The sequence below is a fragment of the Bufo gargarizans genome, chromosome 8 (assembly GCF_014858855.1).
Source record: "Bufo gargarizans isolate SCDJY-AF-19 chromosome 8, ASM1485885v1, whole genome shotgun sequence".
In the NCBI taxonomy this organism is placed as follows: Eukaryota; Metazoa; Chordata; class Amphibia; order Anura; family Bufonidae; genus Bufo; species Bufo gargarizans.
Window position 1 is genome coordinate 28,124,471 of NC_058087.1, and position 27,356 is coordinate 28,151,826.

General features: G+C 45.5%; 1 protein-coding gene across 1 annotated transcript; it reads left to right on the forward strand.

Annotated features, from left to right (window-relative positions):
- Positions 1-267: 267 nt before the first annotated feature.
- LOC122945326 (tubulin alpha-1A chain-like) lies at positions 268-25,878 on the forward strand. Its single transcript, XM_044304388.1, has 4 exons — positions 268-582; positions 24,124-24,346; positions 24,471-24,619; positions 24,857-25,878. Exons 1-4 carry the CDS (start codon positions 577-579, stop codon positions 25,838-25,840), a joined length of 1,362 nt encoding a protein of 453 aa, XP_044160323.1. The 5' UTR covers positions 268-576; the 3' UTR covers positions 25,841-25,878.
- The last annotated feature ends 1,478 nt before the right edge of the window (positions 25,879-27,356 follow it).

The following is a 27,356-nucleotide window of genomic DNA, read 5'->3' on the forward strand; positions in this document are numbered from 1 at the left end:
ACTCACAGTACTAATGCCCACATTGTGCCCCCTCACAGAACTAATTTCAATATTGTGCCCCCTCACAGTACTAATGCCCACATTGTGCCCCTCACAGTATTAAAGCCCACATTGTGCCCCTCACAGTATTAAAGCCCACATTGTGCCCCCTCACAGTACTAATGCCGGGGGGCGTGGCCTGACCGGGGATGTGAGCGGCTGCAGTGTGTGTCGTCTCCCGCTCATACTGTTTAAATATCCTTCTCCGTGGACTTTATCGGCGGCACAGTCCTATTTAAAGTTAATACTTGCAAGTATATTTGCTCCAGTTGGCATTTGAAAGACGTCCCGTGGCTGGTGGAGCCGGAAAAAAGCACAAGGAGGTGGCTGGAGGTGCCGAGCGGGAGTCACAAGATGGCGCCGGCACGCTTCCAGTGAAGAGGCAGGGCAGAGCGGGAGGCACTCCGGCCGCAGCACGGAGTGCAATGACCTCCAGGGCTTCACACCAAATGCCGGAGCTGAAGGGGCCGAATATGGAGGAGCCAGGAGATGATCCTTGACCCGGAGACAGCTTTCACATGAGGAGACAACTCTGATATGGAGGTTGGTGCAGCGGGGGTTGTGACAGCTGAGGAGGAGGGGGACATGTCTACCCACAGTGCATAGCCCACATTGAAAGATGTTCTTTACAGGCTGTTACTAGATGTGGAGTGACCCTGACTGCACTACAACAGCAAGTGGGGTCCCTAAAGCAAGAACTGTCCTTTATACGCCATAACCTACAAAAAGTGAATGAAAGAATGGGGGAGGTGGAGGGTCGTGTCAGCGAAGTGGAGGATAAGCTACCCCTTCTATCCAGGGCGTCCCGCATCCATGATCAGCAAATTTCAGCACGAATCGCCAAGTCTGATGACTTAGAGAACCGTCTTAGACGCAATAATATGCGACTTCTGGGGATACCTGAAAAAGTTGAGGGGCAAGACCCTACATCATGCTTTCACCGTTATATGCGGTAGAGTGGGCGCATCGAGTCCCCACCAGATAGCTGCCACCGGGAGCACCGGGACCGAGATGCCATATTGCGTTTCTTCAGGACCTTTCCTCAGAGGTCCAGAAGAAGCGGAGCCAGTTCCTAGATGTCAAGCGGCGACTTCGTTCCTTACAAGTGTCCTACTCTATGATGTACCCGGCACGTCTGCGGGTGGCTGCTCTGGGATCTGTTCATTTCTTCAATGCACCGAGAGATGTGGCCATGTGGATCGACCAGCGTGAACGTCAGCTGCGGCAGGAGGAGAGATGATGGTCGTCCGTTTACTACAAGTTTCTATCCTTAGTTTTCACTAGGTGACCTATTGGAAGGTTATCCCTCTACTGTTCGACTACTGAACTGCCCACGGAGCACGTGTATCCTTTTATGGCGGGGGACAATCTCGCTCAGCAGAAGTAGAGAGGTTGTAACGTTACTGTTGTACCCGGTTTCATGGAGGACTTGTGCCTCAGCCTGCTGGAAGACGCAATGCAGCCGCGATTTTTTGGTTCCAGTTTTTGTTTTTACTATTTTTTTGTTTGGGGGATTATTTACATTATATCTGTGTTGATGCTCTGTATCTGTGATATCATGCTTGCCTGTCGGTGCACTACTGCCATAGTACTGTTTGTACCTACAACACTCACGTTATATTATGTTATTAACTGGGTCATGTTCCTAGTATTTAAATATGGCTAATATATTTAATATTGTTAGCTGGAATGTGCGCGGCCTGGGTGATCCGTCAAAGCGATTTGCCGTGCTGGATTATCTACGCCTGTACTTTCCCGCTATTATATGTTTGCAGGAGTCCCATTTTCTGCAGGAAGGGGCGCAGGCATTCCATAGGTCATGGATGAGCCATACATTTCACTCAGTGTTTTCTAGCTATTCCCGCGGGGTTAGTATCCTGGTTCATAAGTCAATACCTTTCCAGGTTCAGTCGTCCAGTGTCGACCCTGACGGCCGCTTTGTATGTGTACACTGCACTATCTACACGCAGGAGTACCTGCTGGTATCACTATATATACTTCCACCGTATAGCAGTGTGGCATTGAGAGGCGCCCTGACATTTATTAATAGTAACCCTGACATTCCAGTTATTATGGTGGGGGACTTCAATAACACTATACACCCCTACTGGGATAGACATGGGGGACGCAGGTGGACGCTGAGGGTCCTGTTTCATCCTTTGGTAGATTGCTGGAGGAAGTGGCCCTGACAGATTTGTGGCGTGTCCGTCATCCCAAAGTGCGTCAGTTTTCTTGCTATACCAGATCGCATGAGGCCTTGTCACGCATTGATCTGGCGCTGGGATCTGAGTTGGTGTGTAGGCAGGTGGAGGAGGTGAAATACCTGGCTAGGGCTCTGTCTGACCATTCCCCTCTGCTTTTGCGATTGTCCACCGCACCCGCGGTTCCGATCTCTCAACGGTTGTGGACATTTAACTCTTTTTGGTTACGGGTGATTGATTGTTCCCATGTTAGCTCCACTATACAGGAATATTTTACTTTAAATGTAGGCTCAGCTGCAAGCGGGGGTGGTGTGGGACGCCATGAAGGCTTGTCTAAGGGGTACGCTTATTCAAGGGATTAGTAGGGCCAAACTAAAAAGCAGACAATTTGGAGAGTTTTTGAGGGACCGGGTGGGGGTGACGGAGGCGCAGTATGTGGAGAAGGGGGATCAGTTATCTCTATTCGTCTGGAAGGAGGCACAGGACGCATATAACTCGCACGTTGTGGAGCTTGCACGCACAAAACAATCTTTTCAGCGACAGAAGTATTACGATGAGGGAGAGAAGGCGGGCCACCTAGTGGCAATTGTCACTAGGGCGCAGACCGCGTCGGCATATGTTACAGGGGGAGGACGGAAGGGACATAGTGGATGGCCAGGCCATAGTGTTGGTGTTTCGTGCCTTTTATGCTGATCTGTGCCACTCGAGTCTAGATTATAATAGGGAAGATATATCACTGTATTTGCAGGGGGTATCCCTGCCTAAGTTGTCAGACTCAGATAGTGCTTATCTAAATGGCCCGCTACAATTACTGGAAATCGAGGAGGCGGTGGCCTCTATGGCAAATAATAAATCACCAGGTGCTGATGGGCTGCCGGTGGAAATCTATAAGAAGTTTGGAGACATCTTATTGCCCCAGCTGCTGAAGGTTTACCAGGAGGCCTCAGAGACTGGGTCGCTTCCTGCGTCAATGCAAGAGGCTATTATTGTGGTTCTTCCTAAACCAGGGAAGAGTCCACTTCTTCCGGATTCCTACCGGCCAATCTCATTGTTACCCACAGATATAAAGATACTGGCCAAGGTGCTAGCTCTGCGCCTTTCTAAGGTTATCTCTTCCATTGTACATATGGATCAGTCAGGATTTTTACCGAATAGATCTACAGCGATTATTTGGGCAGACTAGATGGGCCAAATGGTTCTTATCTGCCGACACATTCTATGTTTCTATGATTAACATCCGACGCCTTTATCTTAATATGCAGATCCCGGTAGATAACCCAGGGGATAGAGTCATTTGTTCCTTAGATGCCGCTAAGGCGTTTGATAGCATAGAGTGGGAGTATTTGTGGGAGGTACTAGAGAGGTTTGGTTTGGGGGATAACTTCATAGCGTGGGTGTGCAGTGTCCCAGGGGGTCAGTAGTGTATGCTGGGCTTTGTAGTGCAGATTGACTCACTAACCTGGGATCCACTGTCGTCTTCAATTGGGGGCAAATACTGGAACAGGCAGGTGATGAAAAGTTCGTGACGCCAGTGTCAATTAAACGGTGACACGCCGTGTATGGTATTGTAGAAGAATGAAGCAAGCACAGGATAACCAACCAAAAACTGGAACTTTACTGAATATCAGTGAGTATAATACATGGACGCAGTTGGAAGCGCAGTTCCATGAAAGACAGTTGGTTACTATTGGAATACAGCTGGTTCTTGGAAGTACAGAATGGCCGGTCTTAGCAATGTTTTATACAGAGTGTTGATTACAGGAGATGCAGTACAGGCGGCTTGCACACTATTCCTGACTGGTCCTGAAACATGTGACTTTCTCTCCAAGGTCTAATGCCCTTTATCTGGCGTACCCTTGAAGCTGTCCTTATCTAGTACCTCCTCTGTTATCTTGAGTACCTCTTGCTTTATCTGATCGGCCTCTGTGGTATTCTGTGTCTTGGATGGTGGCTTGCTTGTGCTGTTTCAGCTAAACGGATGATGACTCAGGAGGGGAACCTTTTCCTAGGATCCGGAACCCGGTTACAGGGCCTTTACTACCCTCTCCTAGTCGGCAGGCTTCAGGCCTGCTATGCTCTCACAGGCCCATAGCCTGGCCTTCTCTCAGACACAGGATCATTTCTGACCTCTGCTCCCACTGTCTGACTCCTACTACTACTTCCTGACTGGGCCTTATATAACCTAGGGTTCCCTAGCTCCCTCTAGTGACTCAGAGCTGGAATGACACCCTAGCCGGCCTGCACATGCACGTTTCACAGTAACAGGAAAATACATAGCAGTACATTGACAAGATGTTCTATACCAACCTCCCCAAAAATACAGGGGGAACGACAATACCCAAGTGACCCTTCTGTAGTGACGGGGTATTACTCTCCCGTACACTACAGGTGCGGTTGTTATATGGTGGGCCTACAGCTCGAGTACGGGTGAATAGATGTTTATCAGAAGGATTTCGGCTTTATAGGGGAACTAGGCAGGGCTGCCTCCTATCTCCGTTGCTATTTGCCCTGGCTATAGAGCCATTGGCGGCTAAGTTCGGAGTCATGCTGGCATGATTGGGTTTAAGCGGGGTGGGTCTCAGGAGAAAATAGCATTGTATGCGGACGATGTCTTACTGTTCTTGGCCGAAGCTAGAGAATCCCTTCCAGTAGCTATAAAGGAGGAGAGCATATTTAAAAGAAGAAAAACTACCACAAGAGGACACAGTTTTAAATTGGAGGGGCAAAGGTTTAAAAGTAATATAAGAAAGTATTACTTTACTGAGAGAGTAGTGGATGCATGGAATAGCCTTCCTGCAGAAGTGGTAGCTGCAAATACAGTGAAGGAGTTTAAGCATGCATGGGATAGGCATAAGGCTATCCTTCATATAAGATAGGGCCGGGGCTATCCATAGTATTCAGTATATTGGGCAGACTAGATGGGCCAAATGGTTCTTATCTGCCGAAACATTCTATGTTTCTATGTTTCTATGGATGTGATTGGCACTTTTGGGCGGTACTCTGGCCTGGTTATTAATTGGAGTAAATCGTCCCTCCTTCCTATAGATTGTGTAGATCACCCTGCGGATTATGCTCGGTCAGGATTACAGGTGTTGAGTGAGTTCAAGTATCTGGGGGTGGTGGTGTCTAGAAAGCTTACTGATTATGAGAAACTAAATTTGTCTCCCCTCGTGGGCAGATTCAAACAAAAACTCCATGTCTGGTCTAAGCTGCTGCTGTCAGTAGTAGGACGGATTAATCTTATCAAGATGATCTGGATGCCGCAGCTGCTTTACTTATTACATAATTCCCCCATATGGTTACCACTCAGGTTTTTTCACTCAATTAATAGGCTGTTTAGGGAGCTTATATGGAGGGGGGGCTCAGCACGACTGCGGCTGGAAATACTGCAGAGAGGTAAAACTGAGGGGGGATTGGCTCTTCCAAACCCGTGGGTGTATTTCCTAGCTTCCCAACTTCAGCATATGAGGGGCTGGGAAAGGGGAGAGGGAGATACCCAACATAGGCTACTGAGAGACTTTTTGGTGGTATCAAATCTCTATGAGGCGTTAGAGGCAGATAAGCTAAAGCTGTCGGTGTGGTGTTCCCTACGCTTCCCCCTTTTGCATAAAACGTGGTGGAAGGTGAGGGACATGCAGGGCATTAAGGGCGTAACGCAGTATACTTCTATATGTGACACTCCGTGGCTGCCTCATTTAGGCTCTTTGCAGGGAATGGGGGGGTTGGCATAACAGGGGTATTATTAGAATTCACCAACTTATTGATAATATTGGTCTCAAATCTTATAAGCAACTACAGACGGAAACTGGGTTGCCGTCCTCCGATTTCTATAGGTACTTGCAGCTGCGCCATGCCTTCCGGGCTGACCATGACGGCGGTATGTTAACCACTGTACTCCAAAACAAGATTATTGCGCTTGTGGAGAAGAGGGATTCCTCCTCTGGAGTTATTTCTTTGCTCTATCAGACCTTGTTGGATCTATTTCTGCAGGACCACCCGATAAATAGTAGGACAAAATGGGAAGCGGAGATGGGGCCGTTAGAGGAAACCCAGTGGCAGGAGCTTTTGGAGAGGATTCCGCAGCTCTCTCTCAGCGAGGCCCATAGGCTGTCGCACTTATATCTAATACATAGGGTTTATAGAACTCCTCAGTTTCTGTTTAATATTGGACTTCGGTTGGACTCCAAATGCCCGCGATGCGGGGAGGATGCGGGTATGCTGCACATGCTGTGATCCTGCTCGGCACTGGAGGGTTTTTGGCGCATGGTGCTGCATCTCATTAATTCTCTGTATGAAGTTACGCTGGATGTGACTTCATTTGTCTGTATATTGGGGTATGTGGAGGACTTGCCAATCACTGAATCCGGGAAGATAGCAGTGGCCAGAATGTTGTATATGGCTCGTAAGCTGATTGCTCAACATTGGCTGGATGAGGGTAGTCCTAGTAAAACCGAATTTATAGCCAAGATTAATTGGTTACTTAATCTGGAACGAGGGGTCTATAGGAAGAGGGGTGCCATGGCCAAATTTGAAAAGCTCTGGACTCCTTGGATTGATGCCCCCGGGCTGGCGTCCAGGGAACTTCAGAGATACCGTCTGGGATTAGTGTGAGGGTACTATCGCTTATTGTACATATATGGCTCGGCGATTGGCGATTTCTTACTGGAGACAGGGAATGTTACTACGCTGTGTAATGTACTGTGGGGAAGTTATGACCGATAACGAATGTATATTCCATTTATAAGATCACAGCTTTTCTTTCAAGATTTTGTGGGATTGTTGTAGGGATGGGGCCTGTGCCTGTGTCGTTATTATGTGGTAGTGATGGTGTAACCGAATGTTGAAGTTATGGAAGATGGAGGGCATAACAATGATGGTTTGTGGGGGGAGGGTATGTGGGGGTTGGGGCCTTATGTTTGTATTATTAAAATGCTAATAAAAAATTACTTAATTTAAAAAAAAGACACCCCAAAACACATTGCCCAACTTCTCCTGAGTATGGCGATACCACATGTGTGACACGTTTTTGCAGCCAAAGGGGCCCAAATTCCAATGAGTACCTTTTAGGAGGGCATTTTTAGGCATTTGGATTCCAGACTTCTTCTCACGCTTTAGAGCCCCTAAAATGCCAGGGCAGTATAAATACCCCACATGTGACCCCATTTTGAAAAGAAGACACCCCAACTTCATAGAAGTTTTTATTTTTTGCACAAGTTAGAGGAAATTATTATTATTATTTTTTCTCACAAAGTCTCCCTTTCCGCTAACTTGTGACAAAAAGTTCAATCTTTCATGGACTCAATATGCCCCTCAGCGAATACCTTGGGGTGTCTTCTTTCCGAAATGGGGTCACATGTGGGGTATTTATACTGCCCTGGCATTTTAGGGGCCCTAAAGCGTGAGAAGAAGTCTGGAATATAAATGTCTAAAAAAATTTACGCATTTGGATTTACGCATTGGTGAGTTCATGTGAGATTTTTTTTAAAAAATTCACACTTCTTTATTGGTTTTACGTCATGAGATTTTATTTTTTGTCACAAGTTAGCGGAATATGGGACTTTGTAACAAAAAACAAAAAACAAAAAAAATCTATTTCTGCTAACTTTTGACAAAAAAAATCTTCTATGAACTCGCCATGCCCCTCAAAAGTGATCTTTTTATAGCGCCGCAGCGATTTTACTGTGTTTTTGCAGTGATCAGAAAAAATTTCTGTCACTGCGGTGGGGCGGACTGAACGCAAGTGTGCGCACAAGATCAGGCCTGATCGGGCGAACACTGCGTTTTTTGAAGAGGCTATAGAACATGTCCTATTCTTGTCCGCAATTGCGGACAAGAAAAGGCATTTTCTATATAGTTCTGGCAATGTGCGGATCCACAAATTGCGGAAAGTACATTGCCGGTGTCAGTGTTTTGCGGATCCGCTGTGTCCGTGTATTGCGGATCCGTGGATCCGCAAAACACATACGGACGTCTGAATGGAGCCTTACAGGGGGGTGATCACCCCCCTGTCATTGATCACCCCCCTGTAAGGCTCCATTCAGACGTCCGTATGTGTTTTGAGGATCTGCAAGGAGGTGATCAATGACAGGGGGGTGATCAGGGAGTCTAATATGGGGTGATCAGGGGTTAATAAGGGGTTAATAAGTGACAGGGGGGGGTAGTGTAGTGTGGTGCTTGGTGCTACTTACAGAGCTACCTGTGTCCTCTGGTGGTCGATCCAAGCAAAAGGGACCACCAGAGGACCAGGTAGCAGGTGAATTAGATTTTGATAAACAGCGTCTAATATACCTGTTAGGGGTTAAAAAATCGCATCTACAGCCTGCCAGCGAATAATCGCCGCTGGCAGGCTGTAGATCAGCTCGTTTACCTGCAGTTCCTGTGAACGCGCGCGCCTGTGTGCCTCCGGACCGCAATCCTGCGTTAGGCGGTCCGGAGGTGGTTAAGCGTGACGCCCGCTCGCGCGTGCAGGGGGCGTCATGGCCGGCAAGTCTTTGCTGTTTCAAACAGCAGAGACCTGCGGCTAATTACCGCATCCGGCAATAATGCCGATCGCGGTAATTAAATGCTTAGGTGCCGTGATCAAGTGAGATCACGGCACCTAAATACGCAAAAGCTTGGAAGCTCGCGCTTCCGGGCTTAGTACTGAAGCCCCATGCGGCCAATCAGGACTTCAGTACATGCGCTGAATGCTTTATGAAAAGACTCAGAGCATTAATTCTGCAATTCTTATTTTGGCCACCAGATGGCAGGCCAACATAAGAAATTAGCAAAATGCAAAGAAATTGTCAATTTTCAAATCCCTGATAGGTCAAAATGAAAAATAAAAAAAACATTAATTATAAGGTCATTTATGACTCTTAAAAAAATTGGAAAAATATAAAAGTTTAAATCAGCCTCCTTTCCGTATAATAATAATAATTAAAAAAAATAAATTAAAACATCCTGGGTATCACTGCGACCGAAAATGCCCATACTATTAAAATAAAAAAATAAAAATCCAATATGGTGATAGGCGTAACGGAAAAATGAAATAAAATGTGATCAAAAAGTCACACACACTCCAAAATGGTATCAATAAAAACTATTGATTGTCCCGCAAAAAATAGGCCCCTAAACAGCTCAGTAGACATAAGTATAATAAAGTTCTGAATATGGTGATGTAAAAAAAAATATATAATTTTCTCAAAGTTTAAATTTATTTTTACACTATTTAGACATAAAAAACCTATACATATGTGGAGTATCGTTTTAATCGTACTGACCCAGAGAATGAAGGGCATGGGTCAGTTTTGCCGTAAACAAAACGCAGTGGGGAAAAAAAACGTAAAACGGTGGAGGGATTGTGTTTCTTTTCCAATTCCACCCCATTTGGAATTTCTTCCCCGCTTCCCACTACATTTTATGCCATAATTAATGCTGTCATTAGAAAGTACAACTTGTCCCACAAAAAATAAGCCCCATACAGCTATGTGACTGGAAATATAAAAAAGTTATTGCTCACGGAAAATAGGGAAGAAAAATGAAAACGCAAGAACGAAAAAGGTAGCCAAAGGTTTAGGCTAGTTTCACACTAGCGGCAGGGAAGTGCGGCAGGCTGTTCCGGTGGGTGAACAGCCTGTCGGATCCGTCCTGCCGCTAGTTCATGCGTGCCACCGGACTGCCGCTCCATCCCCATTGACTATAATGAGGCGGGGCAGAGTTCCGGCGGCAGCGCACGGCGAGAGGCAGACGGACTAAAAGTACTGCATGTCGTAGTTTTAGTCCGGCTACCTCTCGCCGTGCTGCCGCTGGAACTCCGCTCCCGTCCCCATTATAGTTAATGGGGATGGAGCAGCAGTCCGTGGGCACATGTGAACTAGCTGCAGGACGGATCTGACACGGTGTTCACGAGACGGAACAGCCTGCTGGACTCCCCTGCCACTAATGTGAAAGTACCCTTAATGACCCTGGGATTTTCCATTTTTGCGTTTTTCACTCCCCGCCTTCCTATAGTCCTAACTTTTTTATTTTACCATTCACATAGCCTTATGAGGGCGTATATTTTGCGAGACAATTTGTACTTTCTAATGGCACCATTTACGGTTGCATACCATGTAGTAGGAAGCAGGGGGAAAAAAATCCAAAATGGGGTAGAATTGGGAAAAAAAAACGCAATTCTGATAAAGGTTTTTATTTATTTTTTTTACACTGTACACTATGCGGTAAAATTGACCTGTTATCTTTATTCTCCAGGTCAGTACGGTTACAGCGATACCACACTTGTATAATTTTTCTTGCGTTTTAATAATGAAAAAAAAATAATATTAAAACCTTTGAGGAAAATATAACCATATTTTTATTAAAAAAAAATATTGGGTAGTTGAAGTGACCAAAAATTGCAAATTGGCTGTTTTTATTTTTTTTCCCGTTACACCATTTGCCGTATGCCATTAATATTGTTAATATTTTAATAGTATGGGCATTTTCGTACGCGACGATGCCTATGATGTTTATTTTTTTATTGTTTACGTATTTTTATTTTAAGGAAAGGGGGTGATTTTAACATTTTTTTAAATATTTTTTTTAACATTTTTTTTTTTTTTACTTTTTTTTTTTTAAGTCACCGTGGGTGACAATAACTGACAATCATTAGATTGCCTATTGTGTTCATTGATGTCTATATAGACACCATTGAACACTTCATTTGCACTTTACCAATACAATGCTGCCATCTAGTGGCCTGTATTGGTATAGTCATCTAATAGGCACTGAAGCCTGCTTGAACCTGCTCAATGTAACAGGTTCCCCGATGTCAGCTGGGGAACGCTGTCACCGGAGTGGAAGCGCGCGACTTCAGCTTACGGACTGCGCAGATGCTCGTGGTCACATTTGACCACGGCATCTGAAAGGGAAAATATATGCGATCAGCCTTATGGCTGACCACATACATGTGCCGCTGACCACATACATGTCTCTGCTATTTAAAATAGCAGAAACCCGGCGGCTATGGCGCCTGCTGCACGTGCTAGCGGGTGCTATGTTTGGGGACCCGACTTCCGCTGTACATGTATGGTACGGCGGAGGTCCTTAAAGGGTTAAGTTATACATGCTCATATAAGACTTTTAAACTGAAAAACAAGACTTTTTGAAAATGTTGTTCACTACGCAAACTAATAGATCAGGTAATTGTTGGAGTAAAACTATTCAATGCTTTCCAAGTGCTTTATTCATTTAGGCATACTTATGCATAGCAAAATTTCATGACATGTTACAACAATTCTGAGTTCGGATTTGTAATCTGCACACTCGATTTAGTATACGAAAAGTTTTTTTTTGGTTGCGTGGTGTTATGGGAAATGGACAGCTGCTGTAGAGCCGGCTATCTCCCATGACTGGGGAGGACCATGTCCCTCTGAGTCATGGGATTTAGTCACAGCCGTTAGCTAAACTAGTCTCTCACTGGTCCCCATCCTTCCTGCAGGAAGTGGGACTCGCCCACTCCCCACAGGGGGGGGGGGTTAGAATAGAATGGAAGGTTCCATTTTATCTAACTGCAGCTCTGCCATGTTTTCTGCCACCTGCTGGTGATCCAGGCACATTACATATAAATAGTTGCAAACATTAGAAATGCACAGTGTGGTGAACCTGGAACAGAATGCATAGATGACATTAATGTTAGCAGACACAGAAGCCGGATGCAGGAATGGTAACACCACTCTGGGGTGTTCCAATTACAGCACTATTTGTGTTTGGGACCTGGGACGCTATTTGCTGGGTGCAGATATATTTTTGGGCTGTGTGTGCCAATAATTATTGTAGGGGGCACTATCTGTGTGGTACTAGTATTTTCAGGGGGACTGTTTCTGCAGTATAGTATTGGGGAGCACAGCGGGCACAGTATTGGGGGGGGCAGCATGGGGTGTTCAGAAGGTGGGAGAATGATGGAAAAGTAGGAAACTAAGACGTCTGTGTGTCAAACTCTGCAGAGAAGAAAGATGGCTGAAAGAAATCATCATGGTGGTCTGGTCAAAAGGAGATGAGGAGAGAGAACATCTACATCAGAGGAGACGTCACTGGATGTAAGAGGTACAGTCGTGGCCAAAAGTTTTGAGAATGACACAAATATTAGTTTTCACAGAGTTTGCTGCTAAACTGCTGTTAGATCTTTGTTTCAGTTGTTTCTGTGATGTAGTGAAATATAATTACACGCACTTCATACGTTTCAAAGGCTTTTATCGACAATTACATGACATTTATGCAAAGAGTCAGTATTTGCAGTGTTGGCCCTTTTTCAGGACCTCTGCTATCCGACTGCGCATGCTCTCAATTAACTTCCGGGCCAATTCCTGACTGATACAACCCATTCTTTCATAATCACTTCTGGGAGTTTGTCAGAATTAGTGGGTTTTTGTTTGTCCACCCGCCTCTTGAGGATTGACCACAAGTTCTCAATAGGATTAAGATCTGGGGAGTTTCCAGGCCATGGACCCAAAATGTCAACGTTTTGGTCCCCGAGCCACTTAGTTATCACTTTTGCCTTATGGCGCGGTGCCCCATCGTGCTGGAAAATGCATTGTTCTTCACCAAACTGTTGTTGGATTGTTGGAAGAAGTTGCTGTTGGAGGGCGTTTTGGTGCCATTCTTTATTCATGGCTGTGTTTTTGGGCAAAATTGTGAGTGAGCCCACTCCCTTGGATGAGAAGCAACCCCACACATGAATGGTCTCAGGATGCTTTACTATTGGCATGACACAGGACTGATGGTAGCGCTCACCTTTTCTTCTCCGGACAAGCCTTTTTCCTGATGCCCCAAACAATCGGAAAGAGGCTTCATCGGAGAATATGACTTTGCCCCAGTCCTCAGCAGTCCATTCACCATATTATCTGCAGATCAATCTGTCCCTGATGTTTTTTTGGGAGAGAAGTGGCTTCTTTGCTGCCCTTCTTGACACCAGGCCATCTTCCAAAAGTCTTGGCCTCACTGTGCGTGCAGATGCGCTCACACCTGCCTGCTGCCATTCCTGAGCAAGCTCTGCACTGGTGGCACTCCGATCCCGCAGCTGAATCCTCTTTAGGAGACGATCCTGGCGCTTGCTGGACTTTCTTGGACGCCCTGAAGCCTTCTTAACAAGAATTGAACCTCTTTCCTTGAAGTTCTTGATGATCCTATAAATTGTTGATTGAGGTGCAATCTTAGTAGCCACAATATCCTTGCCTGTGAAGCCATTTTTATGCAACGCAATGATGGCTGCACACGTTTCTTTGCAGGTCACCATGGTTAACAATGGAAGAACAATGATTTCAAGCATCACCCTCCTTTTAACAGGTCAAGTCTGCCATTTTAACCCAATCAGCCTGACATAATGATCTCTAGCCTTGTGCTCGTCAACATTCTCACCTGAGTTAACAAGACGATTACTGAAATGATCTCAGCAGGTCCTTTAATGACAGCAATGAAATGCAGTGGAAAGTTTTTTTGGGGATTAAGTCAATTTTCATGGCAAAGAAGGACTATGCAATTCATCAGATCACTCTTCATGACATTCTGGAGTAGATGCAAATTGCTATTATAAAAACTTAAGCAGCAACTTTTCCAATTTCCAATATTTATGTAATTCTCAAAACTTTGGGCCATGACTGTATGTGCCACTGAGGGAAGGAGGGCCCAAGCTGACCTCTTGCACTTGGGCCCATGACCTTTAGCTACGACCCTGTCTCTATCTATCTATGTCATGTTTTTCTATCTACATCATGGACTTGTGTATTATATTCTGTACGGTCACGATATATGCATTTACCCTCTTTTCTTCTTATAGTAGTCCTCTGCTAATATAAAGCCATGGCCGTCGTCCTTTGGTTATGTTATATTTAAACCCATATAAAAGCTCATTAGCTACAATGTGAGACCTGCAGTGATCACACTGTAGATGTGAATATATCCTGGCGATGGCGCTGTGGAGTCATTTATTGCATCTTGTGATTGATCCTCCTTTATTACTACATTATGTTGCTGCTCGTGATTTATAGAAGCCGAGAACCAGAACATGAATCCATCTGCAGCCTCATATCTCACAGTCCGGCGCAGAGGAAATGTATGACAACATAATAACCATTGTTATCAGCATCACACGGCAGCCGCAGTTATCTGCTCATCACAGCCGCCGCTGGCCGACAACCAACCTCTGTTTATATAAAAATCAAGGATCGGGCCGTCCTTCATTATGTCTGCTTCTGCATGGGGGCAAATACTTATGTTTTGTGCAAGTTTTATTCATTCATGTGAACTGTTAAAGGGGTTATCCAAGATTATAAACATGCCCCCCGTATGCCCGGGCCTCTCACAATGAATATACTTATCTGGCTCCCCGCTCCCTGCACCACTCCTGGTCTCCACACGTCCGCTGCAGCTTCTGCCCGTGCGCGGATAAAAACATCCGGTGTTGGGGGGGATCAGCCAATGGCAGGTGGGGACGGAGGCGAACCTCCCAAGCGTAACTCGCGATACTAGAGAGGCTAGTCCCCGTTCCCGCCTGCCAATGGCTGCACCCCCCGACATCGGGAACCAGGAGCAGCGCAGGGAGCGGGGAGCCAGGTAAGTATATTCATTGCGAGGGGAACCGCATATGGGGGATATTTTTATAGTCTTGGATAACCCCTTTCAATTCGAAACGTCTTCCAAAACGTCCCCTTTCAATTCCAAAACTTCTTCCACGTGATGGAATGGAGGGTACTGGTTCTATATGATATCTTTAGGGGGATGGGATATTTTTATGCAGCTCTCCAATTCCCCATCTTTCTTTCACACAGCCATTGAGATAAATGAAATACAATTCTAGTTACCTGCAGCCACCACTAGGGGGAGCTCACTGCATGCAGATGTATACAGCTCCTGCAGCCACCACTAGGGGGAGCTCACTGCATACAGATTTATACAGCTCCTGCAGCCACCACTAGGGGGAGCTCACTGCATACAGATTTATACAGCTCCTTCAGCCACCACTAGGGGGAGCTCACTGCATACAGATTTATACAGCTCCTGCAGCCACCACTAGGGGGAGCTCACTGCATACAGATTTATACAGCTCCTGCAGTTACCACTAGGGGGAGCTCACTGCATACAGATTTATACAGCTCCTGCAGCCACCACTAGGGGGAGCTCACTGCATACAGATTTATACAGCTCCTTCAGCCACCACTAGGGGGAGCTCACTGCATACAGATTTATACAGCTCCTGCAGCCACCACTAGGGGGAGCTCACTGCATACAGATTTATACAGCTCCTGCAGTTACCACTAGGGGGAGCTCACTGCATACAGATTTATACAGCTCCTGCAGCCACCACTAGGGGGAGCTCACTGCATACAGATTTATACAGTTCCTGCAGCCACCACTAGGAGGAGCTCACTGCATACAGATTTATACAGCTCCTGCAGCCACCACTAGGGGGAGCTCACTGCATACAGATTTATACAGCTCCTGCAGCCACCACTAGGAGGAGCTCACTGCATACAGATTTATACAGCTCCTGCAGCCACCACTAGGGGGAGCTCACTGCATACAGAATTATACAGCTCCTGCAGCCATCACTAGGGGGAGCTCACTGCATACAGATTTATACAGCTCCTGCAGCCACCACTAAGGGGAGCTCACTGCATAGAGATTTATACAGCTCCTGCAGCCACCACTAGGGGGAGCTCACTGCATACAGATTTATACAGCTCCTTGAGCCACCACTAGGGGGAGCTCACTGCATACAGATTTATACAGCTCCTGCAGCCACCACTAGGGGGAGCTCACTGCATACAGATTTATACAGCTCCTTGAGCCACCACTAGGGGGAGCTCACTGCATACAGATTTCAAAAGGACCTACAGTATCTCTTCTCCTGACATATCTGTTTTAGTAACTACTTGCATCTCCCATGTAATAACAATTTTGAAGCATCTATTCTTATGACTATATGTTGTCCCATTTCTCTATTATTCATGTTACAAGCTGTGAATGAATTGCTAGCACTTTGCATTGAAGGTCCAGACGAGCGTTACCCTCTGGGGTGTGTCCCTGCACAGTCTGACACTATCCAATCAGAGCTGCCAGTGTCAGACTGTGCAGGGACATCCCATCCAACTGGTAACATCCATCTGGACCCTTATTCCAAACTGCTAGTAATTAATTAGTAACTTTTAGTAGGAATAATAAAGGAATGATACAACATAGATTCATAAGAATTGTTATTACACGGGAGATGCAAGCAGTTATCAAAACAGACCTGTCAGGAGAGGGGAGAGGTCCTGTTTGAAGTTAGTGGGAGCTTTGGCGCGGCATGTAGTTCATTTCTGGACACCAGTCCATAGAAAGGACCTGAGAACCAGGTAAAAAGCTCAGGTTAAGGCCTCACGACCGTTTTTTTTTAAGGTCCGCAAAAACGGGGTCCGTAGGTCCGTGATCCGTGACCGTTTTTTCATCCGTGGGTCTTCCTTGTTTTTTGGAGGACCCACGGACATGAAAAATGAAAAAAAAATCTAAGTCAAGTTTGCCATTGAAATGATAGGAAAAAACGGACACGGATCACGGACACGGATGACAATCTTGTGTGCATCCGTGATTTTTCACGGACCCATTGACTTGAATGGGTCCGTGAACCGTTGGCCGTGAAAAAAATAGGACAGGTCATATTTTTTTCACGGCCAGGAAACACGGATCACGGATGCGGCTGCCAAACGGTGCATTTTCAGATTTTTCCACGGACCCATTGAAAGTCAATGGGTCCGTGAAAAAAAACGGCACAACGGCCACGGATGCACACAACGGTCAGTGTGCATGAGGCCTAAATGTGCATACACACAACCGTTTTTTTTTCTGTCCACATCTGAACCGCATTTTCGCAGATAGGATGCAGACCCATCTGTTTCAAAGGGTCCCCCAAAAATGCAGACAGCACACTGTCCATTCCGTCGCTCCGCAAAAAAAAAAAACTAGAACATGTCCTATTCTTGTCCATTTTCGGGACAACGATAGGCATTGTTACAATGGATCTGCAAAAATAAATGGATGCAACGCGGACAATACAAAAAGGTTAAATACATACGGTTGTGTGAAAGAGGCCTAATTGCTTACATTCCTCCTGCTGCCACTAGGGGGAGCTCCCTGCATAGTGCTTTATCATTGAGCTTACAACCCCCAGAGCCTACCCCTGTTTACTGAGGGTTATTAATTAGCTGCATGGCTCTTCGAAGGAAAGCAGAGGATTTGGAGATCTGTATCAGAAAACAGATCTCTGACCCCTATAAAGAATTTGGGATTTATGAAAATTAAGAAATACAATAAAATTATAGGTGCAATTCCACGTCCCAGACCACCACTAACTCCTTCTCCATCCAGGTATATTCTGTGTTAACCATAGACCTCCAAGGAACGTACAGGCCGTTTTTCAATGGTTACGCAAAAAAAAAAAACGAATGTACTCCGTATGCATTCCGTTTCCGTATTTCTGTTTTTCCGTTCTGTTTAGAACATGTCCTATTATTGCCCGCAAATCACGTTCCGTGGCTCTATTCAAGTCAATTGGTCCGCAAAAAAAACCCGGAACACATACAGAATGTACTCCATAGGTCTTCCGTATCCGTTCCGTTTTTGCGGCGCCATCTATTGAAAATGTTATGCCAGCCCATTTTTTTCTATGTAATTACTGTATATGCCATACGGAAAAACAGAACAGAAAAACGGAACGGAAATGGAAACACAACGGAAAAACAAAAAATGGAACAACGGATCTGTGAAAAACAGACCTCAAAGCACTGAAAAAGCCATACTGTCGTGTGCAGGAGGCCTTAGGCTAGGTCTACAAGACATTTGTCGCGCCAATGTGGCGCGACAATTTTTATAATGGCAGTCTATGGTGTCGCACTGCAACATGCAACATGCTGCGACGCGACAGTTGCAGAAAATCCATTCCAGATGGATTTTTCTGCAACTGTCGCGTCGCAGTCGCAGCATGTCGCATTGCGACACCATAGACTGCCATTATAAAAATTGTTGCGTGACATTGGTGCAACAAAATAAAGGCTCGCTCACACGACCATATGTCTTTTGCGGGCCGTTTTTCCATTTTTTATTTTTTTTCAGTAGTTTTTCTGGTTCCGTTCCGTTTTTCTATTTGGCATATACAGTATACAGTAATTACATAGAACAAATTGGGCTGGGCATAACATTTTCAAAAGATGGTTCCGCAAAAACGGAACGGATACAGAAGACATGCAGAGTACATTCTGTATGTGTTCCGTTTTGTTTTTTTGCGGACCCATTGACTTGAATGGAGGCATGGAACGTGATTTGCGGGCAATAATAGGACATGTTCTATCTTTGAACGGAAATACGAAAATGGAATGCATACGGAGTACATTCCGGGTTTTTTTGTGGAACCATTGAAATGAATAGTTCCGTATACGGACCGGGGCGCACACGTCCGTGTGCAGGAGGCCTAAGAAAGCCTTAACACAGAAGTCAGCAACCTCCAGCACTTCAGCTGTTGTGAAACTACATCTCCCAGTCACTTCTATGGGCATTCCACGAACAGCCAAGCAAGTGTGCATGCTGGGGGTTGTAGTTTCACAATAGTTGGAGTGTCAGACATTGCTGACCCCTGACATGGTGGCTTCTATGAGATCTCGGTATCTCCTCTTGGGAAACCCTGTGACAGGAGGTGATCTCCACAGGTGCCACAATGCAAATAATGTGAATAATGTAGATGAGGACTTGATGACGGGACCGGGACCTCCTGTTGTTTGTGCTGGTGTCAGGCAGCACCTGGAGGGGGTCACATTTCTATCATTGCTGTGGACCCCCCTCCTCTATGTACACACCTGACCACAGGCTGCATGTGGCTGTATAAAGCACCTGACTTTGTTTCTAGTTTCCCGTGGCAACCAACTGTTCTCAAACACAGAGTAACATTGTTTCCAGGGAAGCGTTTACACAATTCACTGGTTACGGACGGTGAAATTCCACACCTCAGGTAGGGAGGGGACGACGCATCTCTATGGTGAGCACCCACAAGCACATGGCAGGCCGATAATGTAATACTCCGCACTGAATCCCGACCCATTCAATGGGTCTGTGTACATGAGCGTTGTTTTTCACGCATCAGTTCTGCGTTGTGTGAGGATCGCAGCATGTTCTATATTCTGCGATTTTCACGCAGCCCTGGCCTCATAGAAGTAAATGGGGCTTCAGTAAAAAACGCATTGCATCCGGAAGCAGGTGCGGACGCAACGCGTTTTTCACTGATGGTTGCTAAGAGATGTTGTTTGTAAACCTTCAGTTTTTTATCACGTAGGTGAAAAACGCATCAAAATGCATTGCACCCGCATGGAAAAAACTGAACGCAATCGCAGACTGGTGCAAGTTTCACTGAACACACCCTGAACGTAATTTGCGGAACGACACGGACAGCCATTGATAAAACTGCCTATTCTTGTCCGCAAAACGGACAAGAATAGGACAGGTTATATTTTTTTTGCGGATCACGGAACGGAGAAACGGATGCGGACAGCACACGGAGTGCTGTCCACATCTTTTGCAGCCCCATTGAAGTGAATGGGTCCGCCTCCGAGCCGCAAAAACTGCTGCTCGGATGCAGACCAAAACAACGGTTGTGTGCATGAGGCCTTATTCTGATAATCCAGAAAGTCTGAGAATCCGGCACTGCATGTATCTTCCTACCTGGAACCCTGTGCTTGTTGATCTTAGGCCTCTTTCACATGAGTGCGACGGATTAGGTCCGGATGCGTTCAGTGAACTCGCACCATTTTGCAAGCAAGTTCAGTCAGTTTTGTCTGCGATTGCGTTCAGTTGTTCAGTTTTTGCAGTGCATTTTGATGCGTTTTTCACACGCGTGATAAAAAAATGGAAGGTTTACAAACAACATTTCTTAGGCCTCAAGCACACTACAGTAAAAAAAAGGCCGTTAAAACCGGACACACTGTCAGTTTTTCATGGCCATTTTGCATCAGTGTGTGCATCAATTTTCTGTCCGTGTGTCCGTTTTTAATGTTCATTTTGCATCCGTTTTTAACGGACATGAAATATGGATGAATTTGACCCACCCTTCTGAGAACACCCACAGGACGGTAGGCCCCCAGCTAAAATAATGTCCCTAAAAATACTGTAGGATTTTTTTTTTTAATAATGCCTCCAGCTACATAAATGTCCCCCACAGTGTATATAATTTTTTTTACTGCCCCTAGCTTTAATAATGCCCCCAATGTAGGGCCCCATCTTAAATAATATCCCCCATATTGTGTTATTTTTTTTAATAATGTCCCCTATGGTTTATATAATGCCCCCATAGTGTCCTGCAGCCCAAAAAAAACAAACCCTCACCTTATCCACCTGCTCGCGCTGCAGCAGTCTCTTCTCTCTTCCCAGAACAGGACCTGCTGAAGGTGCGCAATGACGTCACTGCGCGCTCCCACGTGGTTACGTCACCACGCAGATCGCAGGTCCTGCTCAATGAAGAGAGAAGAGACTGCCGCGCCGTGAGCAAGTGGATGAGGTAAGTTTTTTTTAACCCCTAAATGGCCTGTGTACCCGTTTTGGGTGACTTCAATTGGGTCCGCCTGGCGGTGAAAACGGCCAAAAATAGGACATGTCCTATTTTTGGACGGACGCTATTCACTGGCCGTTAAAAGAACTGCCATGTGAATAGCCCCATAGACTTTCACCGGTGCAGAAAATGGCCGTGTGATGGCCGTTACTTAGACGGCCGTCGTCACAAGGCCATTTTTCGTCGTGTGCATGAAGCCTTAGTAACCATCAGTGAAAAACACATTGCATCCGCACTTACTTGCGGATACAATGCGTTTTTCACTGAAGCCCCATTCACTTCTATAGGGCCAGGGCTGCATGAAAAACGCAGAATATCGAACACGCTGCGATTCTCACACAACACAGAGTGTGAAAATGCGTGAAAAAAAATGCTTATGTGCACAGACCCATAGAAATGAGTGGGTCAGGATTCAGTGCGCGTGCTATGCGTTCACGTTACGCATGGCACCCGTGTGGGAAAACTCGCTCTTGTGAAAGGGGCCTTAGGGTGCTTTTATGTGACTGTATCCATTTTGCCCTCCACAAATTGTTGATCCTCAAAATGCGGATCCGCAGGCCCCTTTGAAAAAATTGGCTATTCTTGTCCAAACAAGTGACAAAAATAGGACAAGAATAGGACATGTTCTATCATTTGTAGCTAACACAGATGCAGGCAGCACACGGATCGTGTGAATGTACCCTTTGGGGTTTCTTCCTAAGAGTCTTCCACCTTCACAACTTGAGTTTACTGTTCTGTGACCACCTGATAATCCAGCATTTTACGGAATGGAACGTCCTGGCCTATCCTTGTCCGTAATAGAATAAGGACATGTTCAACAAACGTGTTTTGCAGCCCCATTGAAGGGAATGGGTCCGCATCCGACCCACAGAAAAGGCGGATCGGATGCAGACAAATTTGTAAGTAAAAGCCCTGAATGTTAAAAAATTACAAAATCTTCTTAGAGGGGATAAAAAGCATGACTTGCGCGCTGTCAGTGGGAAAAACTGTGAACACGTGTGGCAGAGGGCACGGGTGGATGGAAAGTGCCGCGGAAAAATCTGTGACAAATCTGCTGCAAGATTGCGGATTTGTTGTGGATTTTGCTGCAGATTCGCCCCACATTTCACCGTATGCATCTGAACGTGTGAAAGCCGCAGTGCAGCATGCTGTAAATTGACGGCATGAGCACCGCATGAGATTTCATGCAGACTGGATGAGATTTGCTTAAATCTTGACCACGTTGCTGATTTGCCAATAGGTTTCTGCAGCATAAGGACTCATTGACACGACCATCCGTGTCCGATCATTTTTTTTTGGCGGATAGGATGCCAAAAAACGTGGACAGCACACTGTGTGCTGTCCGCATCAGTATGTCCATGCCGTTGCTTTGCAAAAAAATAGTGCATGTCCTATTTTTTTCTAGTTTGCGGACAAGGATAGGCATTATTACAATGGATCCGCAAAAAAAAAAAACGGAACGTCATCCGCGGACCGTATGCGGACCGCAAAACGCATACGGTCGTGTGCATGTGGCCTAAACTGCACGAAAAACCGCAACAAAACTGCACGTTATTACATGTGGTTTTTGGTTGCAGAAAAGCCAGCACATTTCACCCTCTCCGATAGAAAGGTTGAAATCCGCTGTATAAATCGACAGGCTCTGGATCTGCAATACCGCAAATATAAGGTAAAGTTCCTCTAATATATTTTATGTTTATGCTTTTTGCTGGAAACATTCCTATTTGCATCCAGAGGCTGGAACTCTGTAGAAACCTAATACTTTTTTTTTGTTGTTTTGTTTTTTACAGTTGAGGGTTTGTTACGTTTGCATCGAGTCTGTGCAATTCTATCCTAGTGATACATTGCAGCACAAGAGAGAGCTTTGTGAATATATTGCATCTTCCCGATTGATAGGAAAATGAACAATCTAACAGTGGCACAATCCACAGACGGGCAGGGTCAGTGCTCCTCTGGCTGCTCTTTTCCCTCCTTATTCACAATGTTTCCCTCTGTCAGGGTTTCCCTCTCTGCTTCCCTCCTGTTCTTGTGTTTGGGCTCCCAGCCCTGAGGGTCACATCAGCATTGTACCTGCTAACACTGGTGGATTGTGTTATACACAGGGCAGGGCTCGGGGGGGGGGGGGTAACTGCCCTGGACTCCTGTCACCTCCTCCTGTTACTAAGGACTCTCTGGGCAGTGACTCCTATATATAGAGAGGGGAGAGCGGAGAGAGGACAGAACTACTCCACATCCCAAGACCTAACTCATTGGAGACAGGAGATCTACAGCCGAACATCATGGTGAGTGTCCCAATCTCATCTGTACAATCTCATCTCATACAATCTCATCAGTACAATCTTTTCTATACAATCCCATCTATACAATCTCATAAGTACAATCTCATCTGTACAATCTTATCTATACAATCTCAACTGATCTGCGCTATCACGTTATCTATGTGTTTTATATGTTCTAGTCTTGGCTATAAAATTTAATGTGTCAAAAGTGTAAAATCTCATCTGATTTCATCTATACAATCCAATGTACCCAATTTTAGCTATGATAAGTATTATATATGCAGGCTCGGACTGGCCCACATGGGTACAGGGGAATCCCCCGGTGGGCCCCTGAGCAAGATGGGCCCCTAGTTTCCCACCCCCTGCACCAGTGGCAAATAGCACAGTAGATTTACTGCACTACATACATATATTCAATGTACAGGACCTCAATCAAGTTCATATAAAAAACTTGTTAGATTATTTATTATATTTAAATGTTTTTCGTATATGGCCCCCCAAAATAAATTTTACTGGTGGTCCCTAGGTACCCCAGTCCGACACTGTATATATGTTATATTCATGACTGTAAAGTCACACTTATTATATGTATGTCTGCGAAACCTCATCTATCCAACTTAATCTCTCCAATGTAATCTATCATGTTGCATATATGTAAATTGTGTGACTGTAAAATCTCATATATCATATAAACAACGGTCTTCTATTAGAGATGTCACTGTCTAATCCTATACATTAGATATGTGACTGTCTTATCTCATCTATTAGATGTATGACTGTATAATCTTGTGTATTAGATATGTGACTGTGTAATGTCATCAACCATATAGACAACTCTCTAATCGAATTACGTCTGACTCTCTCATGTATCATGTATGTGTCTGTGGGCTTGTTACAATGTATCAGTCTTACCCCATCTGTGCTGTATATGTAATATCCTGCATGAATCATCTGTGTATAAATGTGTCCACGCATTGACTAATTCTGATCCTCACCATATCCCCCTTTTTCCCCCATACAGAGGGAATGCATCTCAGTCCACGTTGGCCAGGCAGGAGTCCAGATTGGCAATGCCTGCTGGGAGTTGTACTGCCTGGAACATGGCATCCAGCCGGACGGGCAAATGCCAAGTGACAAGACCATTGGTGGAGGAGACGATTCCTTCAACACTTTCTTCAGTGAGACGGGGGCTGGTAAACATGTCCCCCGCGCTGTGTTTGTGGACCTGGAGCCCACTGTGATCGGTGAGTACATCAGATCTGATTGTCTATGACGATGGGATAGAAGAGACATCAGTGATCTGGGGAGATGAGTGGGACGGATGGTTCTGGATCTCACATAGAAACCTCTGTTCTTTCTCTCCTACAGATGAGGTGAGAACTGGAACCTACAGACAACTGTTCCACCCGGAGCAGCTCATCACCGGCAAGGAGGACGCCGCCAATAACTATGCCCGTGGTCATTACACCATTGGCAAGGAGATCATTGACCTGGTGCTGGACAGGATCCGCAAGCTGGTGAGTTCACTGAGATCTTTCTGTATTCTGACAGCCTACTCATCAACGCAACTGACCATCATGGGAGAATTCTGATGACCCTGAGGAACAATGAGACAGGGTCTTGTTTTTTTTTAGCTTTAGAGAAGAGTCTATTAAGGGCAGCACCATGAGGGGAACTTTAGACCCTGGCTTCATATTTCCATCTGATGATCACTCTTAATTTACTAACTTTCTTTTGTTCCTCTCTTCCGTTAGGCTGACCAGTGCACAGGTCTCCAGGGCTTCCTCATCTTCCACAGTTTCGGTGGTGGCACTGGATCAGGCTTCACCTCCCTCTTGATGGAACGTCTCTCTGTTGACTATGGCAAGAAATCCAAGCTAGAGTTCGCTATCTACCCTGCCCCGCAGATCTCCACAGCAGTGGTTGAACCCTATAACGCCATCCTCACCACCCACACCACCCTTGAGCACTCAGACTGCGCCTTCATGGTGGACAATGAGGCCATCTATGACATCTGCCGCAGGAACCTGGACATTGAGCGTCCAACCTACACCAACCTGAATCGTCTGATTGGCCAGATTGTGTCCTCCATCACAGCCTCTCTCAGGTTTGATGGTGCTCTGAATGTGGACCTGACAGAGTTCCAGACCAACCTGGTGCCCTACCCCCGTATCCACTTTCCACTGGCCACCTATGCCCCTGTCATCTCTGCAGAGAAAGCTTACCATGAACAGCTCTCTGTGTCTGAGATCACCAACGCTTGCTTCGAGCCGGCCAACCAGATGGTGAAATGTGACCCCAGACATGGCAAATACATGGCCTGCTGCCTGCTGTACCGCGGTGATGTTGTCCCCAAGGATGTCAATGCTGCTATTGCCACCATCAAGACCAAGCGCACCATCCAGTTTGTGGACTGGTGCCCAACAGGCTTCAAAGTTGGTATCAATTACCAACCACCGACTGTGGTTCCTGGTGGAGACCTGGCCAAGGTGCAGCGGGCAGTGTGCATGTTGAGTAACACCACCGCCATTGCCGAGGCCTGGGCTCGCCTGGACCACAAGTTTGACCTGATGTATGCCAAGCGTGCCTTTGTGCACTGGTATGTGGGTGAGGGTATGGAGGAAGGAGAGTTCTCTGAGGCTCGGGAGGACATGGCCGCCCTGGAGAAGGATTATGAGGAGGTCGGCACTGACAGCGTGGAAGGAGAAGGAGAAGGAGAGGAGGGAGAAGAGTATTAAATGGCTGCTTTCAGGCACCTTTCAAATAAATATTTTTATTACAGTTTCTGCTCATTTTGTGCTTTTTTTTAAATATTTATAACCCAAGAGCAAAAAATACACAAAAGGTATATGTGAATATACCATACATATGTATTTATGATTCTGTCAGCCATAACTATATCCGTTGTAGATGTTGTGTGCAGGAATCTAATTGTCACCAGTACAGCCCCTATATGCAGAGACGTTAAATAGCACATAGCTCACAACCCATTAGATTTTCTTAGTTTACATATCAAATAATTCTACCTTACAAGTAGAGTCACTATGTACATACATTACATTACTTCTCCTGTACTGATCCTGAGTTACATCCTGTATTATACTCCAGAGCTGCACTCACTATTCTGCTGGTGCAGTCACTGTGTACACACATTACATTACTTCTCCTGTACTGATCCTGAGTTACATCCTGTAATATACTCCAGAGCTGTACTCACTATTCTGCTGGTGCAGTCACTGTGTACATACATTACTTACCCTGTACTGATCCTGAGTTACATCCTGTATCATACTCCAGAGCTGCACTCACTATTCTGCTGGTGCAGTCACTATGTACATACATTACTTATCCTGTACTGATCCTGAGTTACATCCTGTATTATACTCCAGAGCTGTACTTACTATTCTGCTGGTGCAGTCACTGTGTACATACATTACATTACTTCTCCTGTACTGATCCTGAGTTACATCCTGTAATATACTCCAGAGCTGTACTTACTATTCTGCTGGTGCAGTCACTGTGTACATATATTACATTACTTCTCCTGTACTGATCCTGAGTTACATCCTGTAATATACTCCAGAGCTGTACTTACTATTCTGCTGGTGGAGTTACTGTGTACATACATTACATTACTTATCCTGTACTGATACTGAGTTACATCCTGTATTATACTCCAGAGCAGCACTCACTATTCTGCTGGTGCAGTCACTGTGTACATACATTACTTATCCTGTACTGATCCGGAGTAACATCCTGTATTATACTCCAGAGCTGCACTCACTATTCTGCTGGTGGAGTCACTGTGTACATACATTACTTATCCTGTACTGATCCTGAGTTACATCCTGTATTATACTCCAGAGCTGCACTCACTATTCTGCTGGTGCAGTCACTGTGCACATACATTACTTATCCTGTACTGATCCTGAGTTACATCCTGTATTATACTCCAGAGCAGCACTCACTATTCTGCTGGTGCAGTCACTGTGTACATACATTACTTATCCTGTACTGATCCTGAGTTACATCCTGTATTATACTCCAGAGCTGCACTCACTATTCTGCTGGTGGAGTCACTGTGTACATACATTACTTATCCTGTACTGATCCTGAGTTACATCCTGTATTATACTCCAGAGCTGCACTCACTATTCTGCTGGTGCAGTCACTGTGTACATACATTACTTATCCTGTACTGATCCTGAGTTACATCCTGTATTATACTCCAGAGCTGCACTCACTATTCTGCTG

Excerpts from the sequence above, each read along its gene's own strand:
- LOC122945326 (XM_044304388.1), top strand. Across the intron at positions 24,347-24,470 it reads CCTGGAGCCCACTGTGATCG|ATGAGGTGAGAACTGGAACC; the intron begins GTGAGTACATCA and ends TCTCTCCTACAG. Across the intron at positions 24,620-24,856 it reads TGGACAGGATCCGCAAGCTG|GCTGACCAGTGCACAGGTCT; the intron begins GTGAGTTCACTG and ends CTCTTCCGTTAG.